At 43.4% G+C, this 22,207-nt stretch overlaps 1 protein-coding gene across 5 annotated transcripts in view; it reads right to left on the reverse strand.

Moving 5' to 3' along the window:
- CALD1 (caldesmon 1) overlaps window positions 1–22,207 on the reverse strand; it is a 251,862-nt gene that overhangs the window by 41,868 nt on the left and 187,787 nt on the right. For all 5 annotated transcript variants that reach the window (XM_075344239.1, XM_075344242.1, XM_075344243.1 and 2 more), the window contains one exon: window positions 4,500–4,625. In XM_075344239.1, the coding sequence (XP_075200354.1) occupies window positions 4,500–4,625 (126 nt within the window). The remainder of the gene's footprint in view (window positions 1–4,499; window positions 4,626–22,207) is intronic.

Genomic DNA, 22,207 nt, shown 5'->3' on the forward strand with positions numbered 1-22,207 from the left:
TAAGTGCGGTGATTTCTACATGTAGTGCTCATACTCCATGCTGAATAAATTGAGATATTCTAAATAGTTTGTTTCCATTGTTTCATCAGTAACATGAGTCACACGGTGTTTGGCTCTAAACTAGCCAAGTATCATGGCGGCATCAGACACTGTTCAGAGTACAGAGTCTAAAGGCCCCGTCACACCCCACGATATATTGTGTGATCGCATGAGCGATCGTACCCGCCCCCGTTGTTTGTGTGTCACGGGCAATTCGTTGTCCATGGCACACAAAATCGTTAACCCCCGTCACACGCACTTACCTCCCGAACGACCTCGCTGTGGGCGGTGAACATCCTCTTCCTGAAGGGGGAGGGACGTTCAGCGTCACAGTGACGTCACACAGTGGCCGCCCAATAGAAGCGGAGGGGCAGAGATGAGTGAGACGCAACATCCCGCCCACCTCCTTCCTTCCTCATTGCCGGCGGGACGCAAGTAAGCTGTGTTCGTTGTTGCCGGGGTGTCAGACGGAGCGATGTGTGCTGCCTCGGGAACAGCGAACAACCGGTATGCAGAAGGAGGACCCACATTATGAAAATGAACGACGTGTCAAAGAGCAACGATAAGGTGAGTATTTTTGCTCGTTCACAGTTGTTCGTAGCGGTCACACGCTACCATATCTCGAACGATGCCGGATGTGCGTCACGGAATCCGTTACCCCGACGACATATTGCCCGATATATCGTAGCGTGTGACGCCGCCTTAACTCTCACCGTGGCCCTGATCCACTCCCGCCTTGACTACTGAACTCTCTATTAATTGGTCTCCCCCTAACTAGACTCTCTCCTCTACAGTCCATCCTTAATGCAGCAGCCAGGGTCACCTATCTGGCCAACCGCTACTCGGATTCCTCTGCTCTGTGACAGTCATTGCACTGGCTGCCCATATATCACAGGATCCAATTCAAACTGCTCATTCTCACCTACAAAGCTCTCCACAGTGCGGCACCCCCTACATCTCCACCCTCCTCTCTGTCTATCACCCCACCCATTCTCTACGCTCTGCAAATGACTTTTGACTAACATCCACACTAATCCGAACCTCCCACTCCTGGATCAAAGACTTCTCCCGAGCTGCACCAACCCTCTGGAACGCTCTACCCCAAGAAGCTAGGATAAATGACAACTTACTCAGCTTCAGACACTCCCTAAAAACACATGTTTTTAGGGCGGCCTATCACACTCCCTAGCCAAACTAAATTCACATAGTCCCTCTACAACTTCTCAGAACATAACTCCACATCAAAATCCACTGCACCCAAATGCAACTTCAAGGTTCTGGCCAACTAGTCCAGGAAGCCATTATCTACCCCCCATTTCCTTGAGATGGCTGGATTGTCACTGTAAATAAGCACTTGTACCTTGTGCCCCTATCTCATTGTAGATTGTAAGCTCTCACGAGCAGGGTTGTCTCTTTTTTTTCCATACGCTAATTATTGTATTTTCTATAACTGTTATTTGTTTGTATATGATCCTCTTGAATTGTAAAGCGCTGCGGAATATGTTGGCGCTATAGAAATAAAGATTTATTATTATTATTATTATTATTATTATTATTATTACTACACTCCACGCTCTGGTGCTTCTGAGCTGCACAGGCAGGCTCAGGCATCAACCAGCTGTGTGCTCATAGTCTAGCAGGAGTTAATTTTTGCTAGCCACCTTTTGGATTACATGTTGCGGGAGACCTATCACACTTACTCCCCGCCTTTTTAAGATGGAGGAATCTGTCTTCCCATGCCTACTATAGCTTTCGCTACTATGGTCCGTGTGCTGTTGTGTTTCTGTTGCTGGTGATTTACTGTGTGCTACTTGCTGTGGTGTGGAAATCCTCTTGCCATCTGGTTATTTCCTCCATGTATCTCTGTATGTGATAGAGTTTTAGTTTCCCAGTTTGAACCCACAGATTTTGGGCAACCACTCCTGTCTTGGTCCTCCCCTGGGGTGGTGGAGAGGAGGTATTAGATCAGAACTGGCAAGGACCAGGGCAAGGAAGGCGGCCCAGAAATCATCACCATTAGACATATCTCTGGGAGTAGGGACAGCTAGGGCCCTCTAGTCTGAGGGCCAATTTAGGAGCCCCTATCTCCATTTATCCCCTCACACCCCATGACAACATGTCTCCATTGGGTGATTTCCATCATTCCACCACTTTCCCTACCTAGTGTTTCAACTTCAATGTTGAGGAGTGTACTTCATATTGACACTCATGGTTTAGTTGGCCAGCCAGTCACGGCATCCGATCAACAGTAGGATTTGGTACGAGGGCCAAAAGGGTTAAAACCTCTATTCTGTCAGTTATTGCGTACCTTACACTGCTCTGTTGCACTTTGACATCTGTTTATCCTAAACTTGTTCTGTTTGCTCTGATGAATTAACCTTGGATACTTTTCGGGAAGTGAGCCTTGCACTGCCTGACGATTCTCTATTTCTGCCTGATGTCAGCCAGTACTTGACCTCGTGGCTTTAAACTCAGCTATGTCATCTGACTACACATTGGTTTTGTCACCATCCACACCTCTCTGGTTTTGACCCCCAACTCGGTCCACCAGCCAGCAGCAACTCAGTGGATGCAACCCAGGGAACCCAAAAGTAAAGTATGAAGACCAAGTATCTCTTGAGGCCTTCTAAACAAAGTGGATTGTGCAATGCCTTCCTATTTAAGTTGACGGATACTCTAAAGGTGCATTTACATGGCCGATTATATAGGAACGGTTGATAATCATGGATGATAAACCAACCGCCAATCATCCAAGTAAGCTAAAAGCTCGTTCGTCAGGTGCAATGAGCCATTGTGCACAGAACGATCTATTACTGATCATTCTGCGTATGTGGGAAGTGCACTCTCTAACAGCAGTTAATTCAGAAGAAATCTGAAGACCCCGGTAAAAAAAATGTTCTCCTTATTGGAAATCCTTTACAATATCGTCATCCCTAGCAATAGAACTTAGTTGCCGCGATTCGACCAACTGGTCTAAATCGTAGGACAAGCTGGTCGAAACGCATCAAATACGTTCACTTGCTCTGCATGACAATATATTAAAGGATTTCTAGTAAAGAGTAAATTTTTTTACCGGAGTCATCAGCTTTTTTTTCTGATTTGGATTATGTTGCATACGTCAACCGACGGGTTTTTCTGAAGATCCGGAGATATATGTGGTGGTGGGTGAACCAATCTACTTTTTCCTGCGAAGCGCGGTCTGCCTATGTAAATAGGTTATTCATTGACTGACAAATGTGCAAACATGTAGCTGAATGGTGGTTTAAGGGCCACCATCTGTAAATGTAAACATAGCCCAACTAGGCCATTGTTGGGATATGTTTACATTTGCAGCCATCATGTCATTCAACATCATCCTTATTCAGCGCTGGTCATTTCCTTCCATTAATCAGTCTCAACAGAAATGATTCCAAAAGTACCAAGACTACTATGTGTTATGTTTTCTGATTCAAGCGTATACACAGGGCTATGCAGTAACTATGGATGTTTCCATTGTAATGCATCCCAAGTGTAATAAGGCCCCTACTATGAGCTTTTATCTATATATTAGGGGTCCAGATAGCTTTCATTCTGCCTTGGAGCACTGAAGAGTAAAATTTTACATTTACCTGTTATAAATGTAATGGGATAGACAATATAATTCCTTATTTAGGCACTAGTCAAAAAAAATTTGTCCATTTATCAGTCTGAACAGAAACGATTCCAAAAAGTACAAAGACTACTTTGTTTTCTGATTCAAGCGTATATATACATCGCTCTTCAGTAACTATGGATGTTTACATTGTAATGCAACCCAAGTGTAGTAAGGCCTATACCATGAATTTTTATCTATATATTAAGGGTGCATAAATAGAATGGGATGGACAAAACAAATCCTTTTCTAGGCACTGGTCTAAAAAAATGTGTCCATTTATCAGTCTGAACAGAAACGATTCCAAAAAGTACAAAGACTACTTTGTTTTTTGATTCAAGTGCATATATACATTGCTCTTCAGTAACTATGGATGTTTTCATTGTAATGCAACCCAAGTGTAGTATGGCCTATACCATGACTTTTTATCTATATATTAGAGGGCTATAAATAGAACGGGATGGACAAAACAAATCCTTTTCTAGGCACTGATCTAAAAAAAATATTTCCATTCAACAGTCTCAACAGAAACGATTCCAAAAAGTACTAAGACTACTTTGTTTTCTCATTTAAAAATATTAGTAATTTCAAAAGACCTACTGGGGGAAGAGAAGAACAAAATCATGCCGGACTTGCCTATTCTGAGTGCCATCATGTACTTCCACATCATCCTTATTCAGTGCTGGTCAAAAAAATCCTTCTATTCATCAGTCTCAACAGAAACGATTCTAAAAAGTACTAAGACTACTTTTGTTTTCTGATTTAAAAACATGAGTCAAATCAAAAGATCGATTGGGACAAGAGAAGAACAAAATCATGCCGGACTTGCCTATTCTGAGTGCCATCATGTCCTTCCACATCATCTTTATTCAGCCGTTGTCGTTCTTGGCGAGCCCGACGGCGTCGCTCTCTTGCAGCTTCTTCTTCATCGTCGTCATTTCTCTGATAAGTGGTTCTGCAGAAAATAAAAAAGCAAAATTAAACAAAAAAGCAAATTAATGCATTATAGTCACTCTAATAATGAAAAAAGGCACCTACTAAAGAGGATGGTGTTGGGAGGTGTAGGGTGATTACACTAGGAGGTCATAGAGAGTGCAGTGGAATTGGATTATCGCATCTGATGGTGAGGTGAAACAAAGTGTCTGACGTCTGTACAGGAGTTTTTTTTAAATGATCAGGACTGGTAGAGGCAACTTTAGGTTCCCCATTTTGATAACTCAGAACCAAAATAGGTCTATATATGTAACACCTTTTCATTTATCAGTCTCAACAGAAATGATTCCAAAAAGTACTAAGACTACTTTGTTTCCTAATTCAAAAACATTAGTCATTTCAAAAGATTTATTGGGGGAATAGAAGAGAAGAATCAAATCATGCCGGACTTGCCTATACTGAGTGCCATCATGTCATTCAACATCATTCTTATTCAGCGCATATCCTTCCATTCATCAGTCTCAACAGAAATGATTCCAAAAGTACCAAGACTACTATGTTTTCTGATTCAAGCGTATACAGAGGGCTCTGCAGTAACTATGGATGTTTTCATTGTAATGCAACCCAAGTGTAGTAAGTCGCATTCTACGAGTTTTTATCTATATATTAGGGGCCCAGATAGCTTTCACTCTACCCCGGAGCAATGAAGAGCAAAATTTGACATTTATCTGTGATAAATAGAATGAGATGGATAAAATAATTCCTTTTCTAAGTACTGGACAAAAAAATCCTTCCATTTATCAGTCCCAACAGAAATGATTCCTTATCTAGACACTGGTCGAAAGTATCCTTCCATTCTTCAGTCTCAACAGAAATGATTTCAAATAGTACTAAGACTACTTTGTTTCCGGATTCAAAAACATTAGTCATTTCAAAAGATTTATTGGGGAAACAGAAGAGAATAAAATCATGCCAGACTTGCCTATTCTGAGTGCCATGATGTCAGTCAACATCATCCTGATTCAGCGCTGGTCAAAAATATCCTTCCATCTATCAGTCTCAACAGAAACGATTCCAAAAAGTACTAAGACTACTTTGTTTTCTGGTTCAAGCGTATACACAGGGCTCTGCAGTAACTATGGATGTTTTCATTGTAATGCAACACAAGTGTAGTAAGGCCCATGCTACACGTTTTTATCTACACATTAGGGGTCCAGATAGCTTTCACTCTACCCTGGAGTAATGAAGAGCAAAATTTGACATTTATCTCTTATAAATAGAATGAGATGGATAAAATAATTCCCTATGTAGGCACTGGTCAACAAAATCCTCCCATTTTTCAGTCCCAACAGAAATGATTCCTTATTTAGACACTGGTCAAAAATATCCTTCCATTCTTCAGTCTCAACAGAAATGATTTCAAATAGTACTATGACTACTTTGTTTCTTGAATCAAAAAAATTAGTAATTTCAACAGATTTATTGGGGGAATAGAAGAGAACAATAAAATCATGCCGGACTTGCCTATTCTGAGTGCCATCATGTCATTCAACATCATCCTTATTCAGCACTGGTCAAAAATATCCTTCCATTCATCAGTCTCAACAGAAATGATTTCAAATAGTACTAAGACTACTTTGTTTCCTGATTCAAAAACATTAGTCATTTCAACAGATTTATTGGGGGACTAGAAGAGAACAATAAAATCATGCCGGACTTGCCTATTCTGAGTGCCATCATGTCATTCAACATCATGCTGATTCAGCGCTGGTCAAATATATCTTTCCATTCATCAGTCTCAACAGTAATGATTTCAAATAGTACTAAGACTACTTTGTTTCCTGATTCAAAAACATTAGTCATTTCAAAAGATCTATTTGGGGAAAGAGTCCCTTAGTACATACCATGTTAAGAGTCCCTTAGTACATACTATGAGCCAACAGAGGTATCCAACCAAGGATAATGTTCCAGTGGGAATGTTCCCCTTAAATTGACCCCCAAAATCAGACAATAAAAGGACAATTTATGGAAACCAAGCATATCTAAAACAATGAGATTACTCATAGTAACCAAGCAGATGAACCTTTGAACTACAGGGAAATCCAAGAACCTACGTGGTCATTAAAGGGCAAACATTTTATGGGGTCAAAAAGTCAAAAACATCCCAAAATATCTTAGGTTCATTTATCCAAGTCCAGCCAGCCATCAGTATGCTACAAGGTCAGAAGCTAATGATCACGTTCGCCTGTCATGAAGAATTATGGGATAAAAAAAAAGCAAAAAGAAAATAATTTGAGCTCTGGATGATTATAGTAATTTTGCAAAAAAACCCAAACCTGTAATCCATCTCTTCTCCCCTTCCTCCTCATACCAGCCGCTCTCCAAGGCAAAGGATACAGTTTCCCGGTCGAAGCCGTTTCCTTTCTTCACTTAGGGCCGATACTTAATCTGTCGCATTAAAAATGTATGCAAGGCAAAGTAACCCATATAAAATAAAAAAAAAACACACGTATTTCTGACAATTTATGGTTTAGGTGTTTTTGTATTTTATTTTTTACAAAATTCTGCATTCTATCACTTCTTTCAATTTGGTCTCCCCTGACAATGGAGACCTTTATCATACAGGTGGCATGATCTCACCGGAGATAAAGATCGCTTTGTGTTATTTTATGAAGGTGACTCACCCCGGGAGGACGCAGATCTGGGATTTCACATGAGAAAACTCACTACTATAATCTATACCAGAAAAAAAAAGTGAAAGATAAAGAAAACACCACATATGGGGGCACTCTACTGGCTCCGTGAGCAGAGGAGAGCACTCAGCAGACTGCACTATTGTAAATGTCCTCTTCTGTATGGGAAGGACCAAAATCTGTTTTTGAGGGAACTCTCCTGACACTGTTTATCAGGAAGCACTCTGATAAATCTGTTTAGAGGGAGCACTCCACTTAGCCAGTTGAAGGGGGAGAGCACTCCACTTAGCCAGTTGAAGGGGGAGAGCACTCCACTTAGCCAGTTGAAGGGGGAGAGCACTCTACTTAGCTACTTGAGGGAGGGGGGGACCAATCCACTTAGCTACTTGAGGGAGTGGGGCACTCCACTTAGCCACTTGAGTGGGGGGTGAGACCACTTAAATTAGCCAGTTGAAGGGGGAGAGCACTTCAATTAGCCAGTTGAGGGGGGATGCCACTCTACTTAGCCAGTTGAAGGGGGAGACCGCTCTAATTAGCTACTTGAGGGGGGGGGAGACCACTCCACTTAGCTACTTGAGGGGGGGAGACCACTCCACTTAGCCAGTTGAGGGGGGGAGACCACTCCACTTAGCCAGTTGAGGGGGGAGACCACTCCACTTAGCCAGATGAGGGGGGAGACCACTCCACTTAGCCAGTTGAGGGGGGAGACCACTCCACTTAGCTACTTGAGGGGGGGAGGACAACTCCACTTAGCCAGTTGAGGGGGGATACCACTCTACTTAGCCAGTTGAAGGGGGAGAGCACTTCAATTAGCCACTTGAAGGGGGAGACCACTCCACTTAGCCAGTTGAAGGGGGAGACCACTCCACTTAGCTACTTGAGGGGGGGGGGGGAACCACTCCACTTAACCACTTGGGGGGGGGGGAGACCACTCCACTTAGCCACTTGGGGGGGGGAGACCACTCCACTTAGCCACTTGGGGGGGGTGGAGACCACTCCACTTAGCCACTTGGGGGGGGAGACCACTCCACTTAGCCACTTGGGGGGGACCACTCCACTTAGCCACTTGGGGGGGGGAGACCACTCCACTTAGCCAGTTACGGGAGGGGAGCAGTTATGGGAACAATCCGGTAACACTGTTTATTGGGTAACTTTCCTTAGTCTAATCATGATGGCCCCCTGATGCTGCTGTAAATGGAGGAATAGAATTTATCCTCAAGTGGGCATTAACTTAAACATGGACGATGTTTGCACCCAAAAAATGTCCTCTTAAATTGATGCCCCAAAGTAAGAAGCGTGTGTAATCCTTCAAATCAATCAATGTTTTTTTGCCATTCAAAGTCTGTGGACGGGCGAGAAACAACCCTACAGCCATTGCAATGTCCCACATCTTGTATATAAGTTACTTCCAGATAATTTTCACAATTAGATAGGAAAGTTCTTTTAAATTATTTTTTTTTCCTATAAACAGCGCCACTCCCATTTATAGGTTGTGTCTGGTACTGCCAGCACTTTTTAGTCAGATCCATAGCATTAAGCTGCAATACCAGGCACAGCCTCCGAACAGGAGTGGCGCTGTTGCTAAAGATAAAAAAAAAAAGAATCCGTGATGATCTAAGTTCTCTGTTAGAAAAAGAGAACACATCACCCGTGGCTGAGGGAAATGTTTAATTCCGATATTTTGGCACTGGGTACCTAAAAAAAAAAATAAAAGCTAAAAATGTGTATTTTTATAGGTCCTATAAAACAGTCACTACACAATGGTGATCCAGGCTGTGGAGTTACCCGCCAAGCCACACCTCATCCACATTAATCAGCAGCGCGCTGAATAGTCACACGCTGACTTTTTTTTTTTCTTGCATCACCAAGAGAGTTGAAGTCTTTTCCCTTTTTAGGGCAATATCTGTATAATAATAAAAAAATCCCCCTAACAATCATATACCGTGACGATAAGCATGTGTTTGGAAGGGAGAATAGTGAAAGGTTATGAACAGACGGTTATCTGCCCCCCCCCCCCGGATTGCATGAGTTGATTCGCTCAATTGAAACAATATGTGTAGCTTTGGTGAAACAAGATAAAGGTTAGGACGGGGAGTAGAGGGCGCTGATTATTCTGATTCATTCTGAAGCTAGGGCTCGAGGTGGAAGGAGCTGCTGGAGCCCTTGTTGCTGTGAAGAGGTTCTAGTGCCTTACTGCAGCCGTGAAGTTGGGCTTTATCCTTTATTGTTTCCCTTGTCTGTTGTACCTTCCCTTCTTGTTGTATTAGTGCAGTGGTGGGACTAGCAATCTTCACTTGCCAGCTCACTAGCCAGGGTGATTACAGGGTCTCTCAGGGCTTCCGGTATCCTGCTCAGTGATCAGTGACAGGTGCAGAACCTGTATAGGGACTGTCTAGGAGTGCAGGGTGAAGCTACAGGTGGTGTCCCATCATCCCCTTCCCTAGCACCAGGGTCCACCAACGTTAAAGCGTACCAGAGAACCAGACTGGCACTGGGAAGAAGGGGACCTAGAGGCGAAACCAGCCGGCCTCAGGTAACCAGTTACCACCAACCAGCAATCAGTAAAAACCAGTTGCACTATACCTCTGTGTGGACTACCTTCTTCCGACGCTCGTCACAACACCCATCCTCTGGGGTCTGGCCCTGCGTACGGAGGGCCTACTATCCAGGCTGCAAACAACACCAGCCCCAGTAGTGACATTCTGCAGCGGCGGCTCCATGTATATATAGCCTATATATAGCCGCAACACCGCAAGTGGCGTCGCGTATGAACACTAACCTAAATCCACTGTAATTACATCCCATTACAAAAAGGACTCAGGGCACGGAACCGGGCAACGGCCACAAAAGTAAAGTGACATTCCCAAGGGAGACACTGCCCGGGACCGAGTACCCCACATCCCTGGGCGCGATACATGTGCCACCTGCGGGTGCCATTTTCCTTAAGTCCGCTGCTGGGAGATCAATGGACCGAAGGCGGAGGAAGCACAGATGAGATCTTGAGCCAAGAGCTCCATCTGAGCACACGCCGACTCCAGGCACCATTTTTTTGAATCCCCACAGCACAGCCACCGCCACAGCAGCACCAGTCCAACTCTAAAGAGTCTTTGATGGTCCCCTTGCTGTGCAGGTGTTAACAGGTCGGGTTGAAGCTCTTTCCTGTCCTAGGGTGCATAGGGTCCTGTACCCCGTCGGTGTGTAGTTCCGGGAGTACTCCACCGACCACTACCCTCCTGGGTACCAGGTCACCGTTCCAGAGTCAGGACGTTGCTTCGCTTTCACCTTCACCACCTCTAGGCGGCCATCCATTGGCCCGACCCTAGCTAAGTACCACTGTATGGGGGATTGTTGGGGAAAAACTGGGATTACCTGGGTTTTTGGTGTTACCAGCATTGGTCTCCCGGGAGCCTAGGGGGTAGGCTCTGCATCCTTGTGGAGATGCAGAATCTTGTAGCACCCTGATGGCTTCAGGGGCGCTACACATGTGCAGATGAGACCTTGGCTTGTCATTAACTCGAGAGCTCAATCTGCGCACGTGCCAACTCCAGGCGCCATTTCTTTGAAGACCTCACAGCCTGCAGCCACCGGTGCCCCAGCACCAGCAAAGCCAATACCGCCGACAGTTTCTGCCCCTGCATCCTTTGACCCCGCTCTACCACCGCTGCCACCCCCTTCGGTAAGACACCACCAGATTATAAGTCGGACCCCTTTTTTTCACCTTTTTTTCTCTAAATTTGGGGTGCGTCTGATAATCCGGTGATCGCTGTTCACCACAGCATCAAAGGAGGTTAAGGAAGAACAGAGCTATGGAAACACATTGCTCTGCATGGGCGCTGCGTACAAAATACTCTATCCTACTTGCATTGACATATTGGCATTCATTGGTGTGAATGGTAACAAAAGCTGAACTTTGAATTAGGGTTAGTGGCCCTTTAAATGACTGCTTAGAGTGACTTTCCAACAGGAGCTGCAGATTAAGAAAGTATACGCCTTACGCTTTAATGAGAAGATTAGTGAGTGACAGTCATGGAATACTATGCACAGTGCGCACTGTGGACTCCCGCTGAGAAGAATTCCACCGCTTCTATATTATTATTGGGATGATGTGATGCTATAGCTGTCATCACGCATAGAAAACAGTCATTAAGATTCTTCTGTCATCTTGTAAGATTAAGCCCACACCCACGAAGTTACGTCTGGCCAGAATCACATTTTTTGGCAGGTAAAATTACATCAACGTGTCTGTATCTGCGCCTCCTTCTGCTTCTTATATCTTATAGAACCCATGCAAAAAAATTCAGTACTTAAAGGGAACCCTAGAAAGTTCAATCTGCGGGTTGTACGATATACAGCCGGAAGAGCTGAGCAGATTGATATATATATTTGTAGGAAAAGATCAAGTGTAAGTGGTAATTTATTCATTGAAACCTCTGGGCTTTGGAGTCCAGTGGGCGGTCCCACTCAGTGATGTAGCACCGCCCACTGCACTTCAGTGCTCAAAATGAGCAAAGGGTCAAGTGAATAAATTACAAGTTCTATTGAGTCTTTTCCAACAAATATATATATCAATCTGCTCAGATTCTTCTGCTCTAAATCATGGTGCCTGCAGACTGTATTGAATTTTTAACATGAGGAGCTCCTTAAAGGGGCAGTAACCTTAAAAGAAGCACTTACAGAATATTAGCTTTACATGACTAAGTGATAACAATTGAGTTCCTCAGGGGAGGGGAGTTCAGGAGAGTGTGGGACCAATCAGAACTGGGTTACTTTCTTTAAGGAGCCCACGACAGCTGCCTGGTCTGCCTGTATATCTTATAGAAGTCTTAATGGGGAACAAAGTGAACAATTAAGACTTTTTGAAGGCTTAGAACTTACCTAATATATAAAGCCGTGTGTGTGTGTGTATGTGTATGTGTGTGTATGTGTGTTTATGTGTATGTGTGTGTGTATGTGTGTATGTGTGTGTATGTGTATGTGTATGTGTATGTGTGTGTGTGTGTGTGTGTGTATGTGTATGTGTATGTGTGTGTGTGTGTGTATGTGTATGTGTATGTGTATGTGTATGTGTGTGTGTGTGTGTGTGTGTGTATGTGTATGTGTGTGTGTGTGTGTCCGCTAAAGGAATCCAAACCATCGCATTTACAATCACGAAATTTGACTCAGGGAACTTCATAGACTATGTTTTGAGGGCAAAATTTAGCCCCGCGCTTTACAGTTATTTGCCAAAAACCTGCTTACATTAAAGTGAATGGAGCTGGGAGCTACAGGTCATTAATAGGAGCTGTGATTGGTTGCTATAGGCAACGAAGGACATTCTTAAGGCCGCTTTAGCGATCTCGTTAGTGATGTGACTCGCCCAGATCATTGCTACGATTTGCTGAGATCACTCATAGGTCGTTTTGTAGCGGTCACACGTACCGATCTCACAAACGACACTACATCGTTCAGCAATATATTGTTTGACCAAGGCGGTCGTGTGGACACCATCACACAGCATTCCTCCCAACGATTCCGGCAACGACCGAGGTGTATAATTGTCCATAGCATACACCTTGGCGTGACACCAATCAGAGCGGAGGAGGCGTGGAGCATCGCTCGTAACGACACGCCCACGCCGCTGAAGATGGGACGCACTAACAATGTTGTTCGTCGTTGGCAGGGTATCAAACATAGCAATATGTCTGCTGCGTTCGAAACGACGAACAATATTTTGAAAATGAACGACATGTCAACGATCAACGACTTTCGCTATTTTTACGATCGTTCGGAGTCGCTCATAGGCGTCACACGCAACAATGTCGCTAACAACAACGGATGTGCTTCACGAAAACCGTGACCCCGACGACATATCGTCAGATGAATCGTAGCGTGTAACGGGACCTTTAGTGTAAGAAGCTTATGTGTGAGGTAATATGAATTCTATGGAGGTATAGACAGAGAGAGACACACAGAGATAGAGAATGACAGAGAGAGACAAAGAGACAGACAGAGACTGAGAGACAAAGAGAGAGGGATAGAGACACAGAGAGACACAGAGAGAGACAGACATATAGAGAATGACAGAGAGACAGAGAGAGACAGAGAGAGACAGAAAGAGACAGAGAGAGACAGAAAGAGACACAGAGAATGACAGAGAGACAGAGAGAGACAGAGAGAGGGAAAGAGACACAGAGAGAGAGACAGAAAGAGACAGAGAGAGGAATAGAGACAGAGAGACAGGGAGAGACACAGAGACAAAGAGAGGGAGACAGAGAGATAGAATGACAGAGAGAGACAGACAGAAAGAGACAGATACAAAGAGAGGGATAGAGACACAGAAAGACAGAGACACAGAGACAAAGAGAGGGAGACAGACACAGAGAGACAGAGAGAGAGAATGACAGAGACAGACAGAAAGAAACAGATACAAAGAGAGGGATAGAGACACAGAAAGACAGAGACACAGAGAGAGACAAAGAAAGAAACAAATAGAAACAGAGATAGAGAATGACAGAGAGACAGAAAGACAGAGACACAGAGAGAGACAGAGAGAGACACAGAGACAAAGAGAGTGAGACAAACACAGAGAGAGAGAGAGACAAAGAGAGAAAATGACAGAGAGAGACAGTCAGAAAGAGACAGATACAAAGAGAGGGATAGAGACACAAAGACAGAGACACAGAGACAAAGAGAGGGAGACAGACACAGAGAGACAGAGAGAGAGAATGACAGAGAGAGACAGTCAGAAAGAAACAGATACAAAGAGAGGGATAGAGACACAGAAAGACAGAGACACAGAGAGAGACAAAGAAAGAAACAAATAGAAACAGAGATAGAGAATGACAGAGAGACAGAAAGACAGAGACAAGGAGAGGGATAGAGACAGAGAGAGACACACAGAAAGAGAAACAAAGAAACAGACAGAGAGAAACAGAGAGACAAACAGACAGAAAGAGGGAAAGAGAGAGACAGACAAGCAAAGAAACAGAGAGAAACAAAGAAACAGACAGAGATAGAGACACACAGAGAGTGGGAGAGAGACAGACAGTTGCTATCCTGGGCAGCGCCGGGTATTACAGATAGTGTTTTATAAAAATCAAATTTGGCGTCCGCTCTTGTCTCCATCCCCTCCCCAGCACGCTTTCCATGCAGAGGACGGAGGTCAGCGTTTTCTGGGCACCTTTGGTCACTGGGGCTACAGGTAAAGATGAAAGCTAATGCTGCATATACTCACAAGTCATCAATGATCAATACTAACATCAATGTCTCACTGGAACAAGGGGCTTCAATATTTTTGAGGGGGCACGCCAAGCTGTAATTTATTTTATTGAAACAATTTTGGAGTACATATGATTTTTGCTGAAAAACAAAACAGCTCCAATCAGAAATTGCTGCGGTCGCTGCTTTTAGAGGTCGACGCAGGGTGCACGAAGGGGTTAATGAAAAGGATCAGACAATGAGGCAAAGAAAAATTGTGATTCTAATAGTTTGTGTTTAAAATAAATGGAGTGTAACTGCAATACCAGGTATGACCAGTAAACAAAAGTGGCGCTATTTGCAAAAAAAATAAAATAATAATATTTTATTCTTACACATACCCTGTGGTTTGACTTTTTGTTTTTTAACCCTATAGGGCATCTCAATAATGTCACAAGCGAGAACATCCAAACAACAGGCCCTTGTTCTTCCCCGGCACATTGTGTTTCGGCCGCATGTTTATTTGCTGTGACCCAGTGTCATCTCCTGACTTACAACCACTTCACGTTAAATCTCCCTGCAAATTACCCACAAGGTCTGGGAGAAACTGCAGCTTTCACCTGCGAGGGCTGCGTCCCAGCGTCACCAATGCCTGGGATCTCCGCTGGGCTCCGGGTTGTGAAAATAAACACTTGCAACAAAAGTGCATTGTTTCCTGCGCTCTGCGGCTTCAGGGACATTTCTGTTTTTCTTTTCGGTGAAAAATTTGCTTTATGCCAAACTTTATTCTCACCTAAGTAACAATGACAGATTGCTAGTCCTTAAAGGGAATGTCCACTTTATAAGAATTATAATCTAAAAAGACTCAACATTCTATGTTAATTAAACCCTTAATAAATCTTTATAGCGTTCTGAGCTCCAATTGTCATATACAGAACTCCAAATCCTCTGTATAGACATACATCTAAATGATAACATTCTGACTACCTGAAGTCACCACTAGAGGGAGCTTACAAGATTACTGTATACAGTGCATCCATCTAATATCTAAACCTGAGTGTATGTGTGTATGTATATACTGTAGGTATGTGTAGGGCCTCTGAAGCTATCAGGGAGCTACAAGGTACTGCATCCCCACCGGAAAGCAGGGCCTACCCCCTTAGGGACCCGGAAACCCAGTGCCGGTGCCACACATAGCGCCCCTGAAGCTATCAGGGAGCTACAAGGTACTGCATCCCCACCGGAATGCAGGGCCTACCCCCTTAGGGACCCGGAAACCCAGTGCCGGTGCCACACATAGCGCCCCTGAAGCTATCAGGGAACTACAAGGTACTGCATCCCCACCGGAATGCAGGGCCTACCCCCTTAGGGACCCGGAAACCGAGTGCCGGTAACACACAAACACTACACAATCCCAGTTTTCCCCAACATCCCCCATACAATGGTACCCAGCTAGGGTCGGACCAATGGATGGCCATCTAGAGGTGGAGCCAGTCCAGTCTACTAGTTGACCAGGTGGGAGGGGCAGACAGTGAAGAAGGAGGAAAGAGACAGTAATGGAGTAGGAGACTGTGAAGGTGTGGTGACGGACTGTCCTGTAGTGAGCAGTAACCTGGTGCCCAGGAGAGTAGTTGCCGGTGGAGAACGGTGGAGTACACCCGGAACTACACACCGACGGGGTACAGGACCCTAGGACAAGCAGAAGCTCCAGGCAGGCTTGTTAACACCTGCACAGAAAGGGGACCATCAAGGACCTTGCTGACCGTAAAAATCCGAAGACTCAGCAGCAAAGGGAGAACCGGGGACAGGACCAGAGACTCCAACACCACAGGGTTCACGCTACCGTCAGACGGACAGAAGTGGAACAACACCACCAGACGGGGACCAGCAGTTGCTTTACGCCACGGGGACCCACAACCAGAGACAGGTGCAGGGGAAGAAAGCACCAGATTACTATCTGGCACTGCATACAAGGGAACCTGGAGGTGAAACCAGCCGGCCTCGGGCAACCAGTTACCATCACCGGACAGTGAGTAAAACCAGGTGCACTGAACTTGTGTGTGGACTCTCTTCTTCCAACATCTGTCACATCACCTACCCTCTGGGGCCCGGCCCTGCTTGCGGAGGGCCTAACATCCAGGCTGCCACTAACACCAGCCCCAGCAGCGGACATTGTGCAGCGGCGGCTCCATCCCCATAGCCGCAACACCGCAAGTGGTGTCACATGTGAACATTATAATCCCCCTGTAAATATTCCCTCTTTTACAAAAAGGGCCCAGGACACGGAACCGGGCAACGGCCACCACCGTGACATCCCTCAGACGTACACCGCCCGGGACTGAGTACCCCATATCCCTGGGCGACACATATGTTCTGTAAAAATGTGTATGTATGTGTGTGTGTGTGTGTATATGTGTATGTATACTGTATGTAAGTATGTACTGTATGTATGCTAAAGGAATCCGCACCGTTGCATTTACAATTACGAAATCTTGCACAGCCGCCTCATTTGACTAGGGGAACTTCATAGACTGTTTTGGGGGGACAATTTAACCCTGCTATTTACAGTTATTTACCATAAAATTCATTAAAGTGAATGGAGCTGGGAGCTACAGGTCATTAACAGGAGCTGTGAGTGGTTGCTATAGGCAACAAAGGACATTGTTAGTATAGGAAGCTTATGTGTGAGGTAATATATCGGTGGAGAGACGGATAGAGACAGACAGATACAGACAGAGAGACAGACAGGGAAAGAGACAGAGAGAGAGAAAGAGAGAGACAGAGACAGACAGAAAGGGAGAGAGACAGAGAGCGAGAAACAGGGAAAGAGAGAGAGAGACAGACAGAAAGGGAGAGAGACAATGAGAGACAGACAGACAGACAGACAGACAGAGACAGAGAAAGACAAAGAGGGACAGATAGACCGAGGCAGACAGAGGAAGACAGAGATAGAGAGGCAGAGATAAAGAGGCAGACAAAAGAGAAACAGAGAGACACAGAGAGAGAGAGCGAGAGACGGATAGAGAGACAGAGACATATACTGAAACAGAGACAGATGGCGAGAGAGAAAGAGAGACAGACAGGGAGAGAGACAGAAAGCGAAACAGAGAGAGAGAAACAGAGCAACAGACAAACAGAGAGATACAGGGAGAGCAAGACAGACACAGAGAGGGAGAGAGACAGTTACTATCCCGGGCAATGCTGGGTATACAGCTAGTTGTATAATAAAACAGTATGTGGAAAGCTCCCCCTACTGGTGACATCAGGTAAAAAAAAAAGTAATTTTTTTTTTCATTTTAATTTGTTTTGTGAAAATAGATCTACAACCGACAAAGTATGAAGTGCTACAGCTCTCTACAATTAGGCTGACAACAGCTACCGTATAATATTATAGGGATAGGGGTTCATACAAAAATAGAGTCCTAAAGCAAAACTCTCCTAACATTTATTAAGCCTTCATTATGTTCTAATAATATTCTGTATAAAGAAGATTTGTTTTTTCTAAAATTCATAAATGATAGAATTGTGCTTCTTGCAGTCACCACTAGGTGGAACTAACTGTATGCAGATTTATACAGCTTATATTCAGCTCAAATCTGTGTGCAAAGAGCTCCATCTAGTGGCAGTAGCAGAAAACACTATTACAATGACCTATCATTACTGTTACCCTCACAAAGGAACATTAAAACAGGCACAGCTTCATATACAGTGTAGTAGCCGTGCACGGTATTGCGTCTCTCTGATTCAACACAATATATTCAGTTGTGTACCATGATCTCTTCAATCAACTGACCAATGGAGTTGCTTGGTTAGGGCCCCAATACATTTAAAGGGTTTTTCTCATTCCCACAATTGGATATTTTCGGATAGTGCTTCTGAAAACAAGCACTTTTGCAATTTACTACTTTTTAAAATTTGCAGCCATTCTTGCGATATTACCACTTTTCTTTTGTTTACACGTTGTTGCTTAGGAGACCGACCACCGCTGCTGTCAAGCTTATAAGCACTGCAAAGAAGCTGGCCAGCATTAGGAGGTAAGTGCACACTCCAGCGATCCTGGCTAGCTTCAAAAGGGAGCTTACAAGCTCAATATATATCAACCTGTAATCATTGTGTGTTTTCTTTTGTCTAGCAGTGGTGGTCGGTCTCCAAGGCAACGGGCTGTTTGCAAAAGAAAAGTGCTAATATCTCAAGAACGGTTGAAAATTTTTAGAAGGAGTAAATTACAAAATTGTTTGTATTTACATGTACTATCCGAAAACACCCATTAATAAAAATGAAAATAATCCCTTTAATTATGAATTACTATTGGGACCTACTCTTAGAATGAGTCAAGTCTCAAAAAACTCCAATTCCAAGACAAAATAGAGTTTAAAGGGGTTTACCAAGATAACGTACAATCACTCGTCTTAGTGATATAAGACCTAAAAGCGCTAAGGCCAGTGATTGGCTGCAGCGGTCACATGACTGAAATGAACAGAAATCCAGCAGGGAGCATTAATATAAGTTTACTAAACAATTAAAAAAAAAATCAAAAAGTTATTTAAATCAGAGAAAAAAAAATATTTGAAGAGGTCGGTCACAGGTAACAAATGGATTCGATAGGAAAAAAAGATGATTTTCTACTTGAAAGTGCCGAAAACAAAAGTGATCCAATTCGTTAAGCCCCAAGACCTGACGTTTAATTAACGGATTAGGTGCGCTGTGAAGTTTCTTCTAAATTCCAAAGTCTTATCTGGTGACCTCCGAGCACATACCACTGTCAGCGGCCGGGGAGGCAGCAAAAGAAAAGTGAATGAAAGATCACCGTCCAAAATACATCCTAAAAAAGTAAGGATACATGATAAAATAATTAGATTTTACACATATTCCTCTATTATTGGGAAAAATGCCCATCATGGCTAATACCTTCATAAGAACGATTGCCACTGTGCTCAGACGATGAAGTCCTACTGAGCCTGTAATCCTTAGGTCATCAGCTTTTATTCAGATACAAAATAGAGCCTCATTTAGATCTTCTAATGGTATATTCCAGACATACCATTGGCGAATACCATATATGGACAGAAAGTCCGAGGTCCTTTGAAGGACCTTAAAGCTCTTGGACAACATTGCTCGCTTTAGGGAATTCCTAAATCCTTTGGTCATCAGCTTTTATTCAGATACAGGAGACCCCCATTTTGATCTTATAATGGCATGTTCCAGAGATGCCATTGGCGAATACCATATATGGACAGAAAGCCCGAGGTCCTTTGAGGGACCTTAAAGGTCTTGGGCAACATTGCCCGTTTTAGGGAATTCCTAATCCTGTAATCCTTTGGCCATCAGCTTTTATTCAGATACAGAAGACTCCTGTTTTGATCTTAATGGTATGTTCCAGTGATATGATTGGTGAATACCATATATGGACAGAAAATCCGAGGTCCTTTGAAGGACCTTACAGCTCTTGGGCAACATTGCTTATTTTAGGGAATTCCTAATCCTGTGGTCATCAGCTTTTATTCAGATACAGAAGAAACCCCCATAGTGATCTTATAATGGTATGTTCCAGAGATGCCATTGGTGAATACCATATTTGGACAGAAAGCCCGAGGTCCTTTGAAGGACCTTAAAGCTCATGGGCAGCATTGCCCGTTTTAGGGAATTCCTAATTCTATTATCCTTTGGTCATTAGCTTTTATTCAGATACAGAGAGACCTCTGTTTTCATTTGCTAATGGTATGTTCCAGAGTTGCCATTAGCGAATACCATATATGGACAGAAAGCCCAAGGTCCTTTGAAGGACCTTAAAGCTCTTGGGCAACATTGCCCATTTTAGGGAATTCCTAATCCTTTGGTCATCAGCTTTTATTCAGATACAGAAGAGACTCCTGTTTTGATCTTCTAATGGTATGTTCCAGTGATGTGATTGGTGAATACCATATATGGACAGAAAATCTGAGGTCCTTTGAAGGACCTTACAGCTCTTGGGCAACATTGCCTGTTTTAGGGATTCCTAATCCTGTAATCCTATGGTCATCAGCTTTTATTCATATACGGCAGAGACTCCAGTTTTAATCTTCTAATGGTATGTTCCAGTGATTGGTGAATACCATATATGGACAGAAAGCCTGAGGTCCTTTGAAGGACCTCAAAGCTCTTGGGCAACATTGCTTGTTTTTTAGGGAATTCCTGACACTAACATGTTAAGGAAGCCTGTATTTTTGTATTCAAATATTGGCAGGAAATCCTCCCCCAAGTCAAGTCCTAAAGCATCATAGATATTGGCATTTGTGCTTTGATTTGAAAAACAATGTGGTCTTGCTGTGCCATCAATCGAAAGTTAAAATGCCTTTTTGGAGATCAACCTGATACAGCCAGGTCAACTAATCACGTACAGAATGTAAAAGAAGGATATAAGCTAAAAAGAAACAAATTCAAGGCCCAATGCCAAAATTGTCTGGGTCCCGTAAGGGTTCAAAGTCCCATAGAGCATAGTGGCAATGAAGCGGTTAACCTGCCATAAAGAGGCCGATCAGGGGTCATTCCACCTGGGGCACTGCCCTATTATCCTCTTATAATTAGATTACTAAAGTACACAGAACAGTCCAGCAGCAGAAAGTCCAAAAACCAAGAATGAAAGCCCGTGTAACAGATCAGGGGTCACTAGCAACAATATTTTAGAGAAAAAGTAATGTATGTAACATGTACGTCATGTGTAGATGCTGTTTTGCATCCACCTGGGTACTTGCACTGTAGTTTATGAAAATAGCACAATTGTGCATTTGATTAACAAGTGGTAAGTGATGGCTACAAACAACAGAAATACATACACACGCGTCTACACACACAGAAAATACATACACAACAAATATAAACATACACACCTACATACACAAGAAACACAGACCTACATACACAAGAAACACACACCTACATACACAAGAAACACACACCTACATACACAAGAAACACACACCTACATACACAGGAAAGACATACCTACATACACAAGAAACACACCTACATACACAAGAAACACAGACCTACATACACAAGAAACACATCTACATACACACGCGTCTACACACACAGAACATACATACACAACAAATATAAACATACACACCTACATACACAAGAAACACACACCTACATACACAAGAAACACAGACCTACATACACAAAAAACACAGACCTACATACACAGGAAACACAGACCTACATACACAAGAAACACACACCTACATACACAAGAAACACACACCTACATACACAAGAAACACAGACCTACATACACAAGAAACACACCTACATACACAAGAAACACAGACCTACATACACAGGAAACACACACCTACATACACAAGAAACACATACCTACACACACAAGAAACACACACCTACATACAGAAGAAACACAGACCTACATACACAAGAAACACACACCTACACACACAAGAAACACATACCTACATACACAAGAAACACACACCTACCTACACAGGAAACACATACCTACATACACAAAAAACACACACCTACATACACAAGAAATACATACCTACATACAGAGGAAATACAATTACATAAACAAATATAAAACATACATACCTACAAACACAAGAAACGCATACACACCTACATACACAAGAAACACACACCTACATACACAAGAAACACACACCTACATACACAAGAAACACATACCTACATACACAAGAAACACACACCTACATACACAAAAAACACACAC

The sequence above is a fragment of the Anomaloglossus baeobatrachus genome, chromosome 4, assembly GCF_048569485.1.
Source record: "Anomaloglossus baeobatrachus isolate aAnoBae1 chromosome 4, aAnoBae1.hap1, whole genome shotgun sequence".
Classification (NCBI taxonomy): Eukaryota; Metazoa; Chordata; class Amphibia; order Anura; family Aromobatidae; genus Anomaloglossus; species Anomaloglossus baeobatrachus.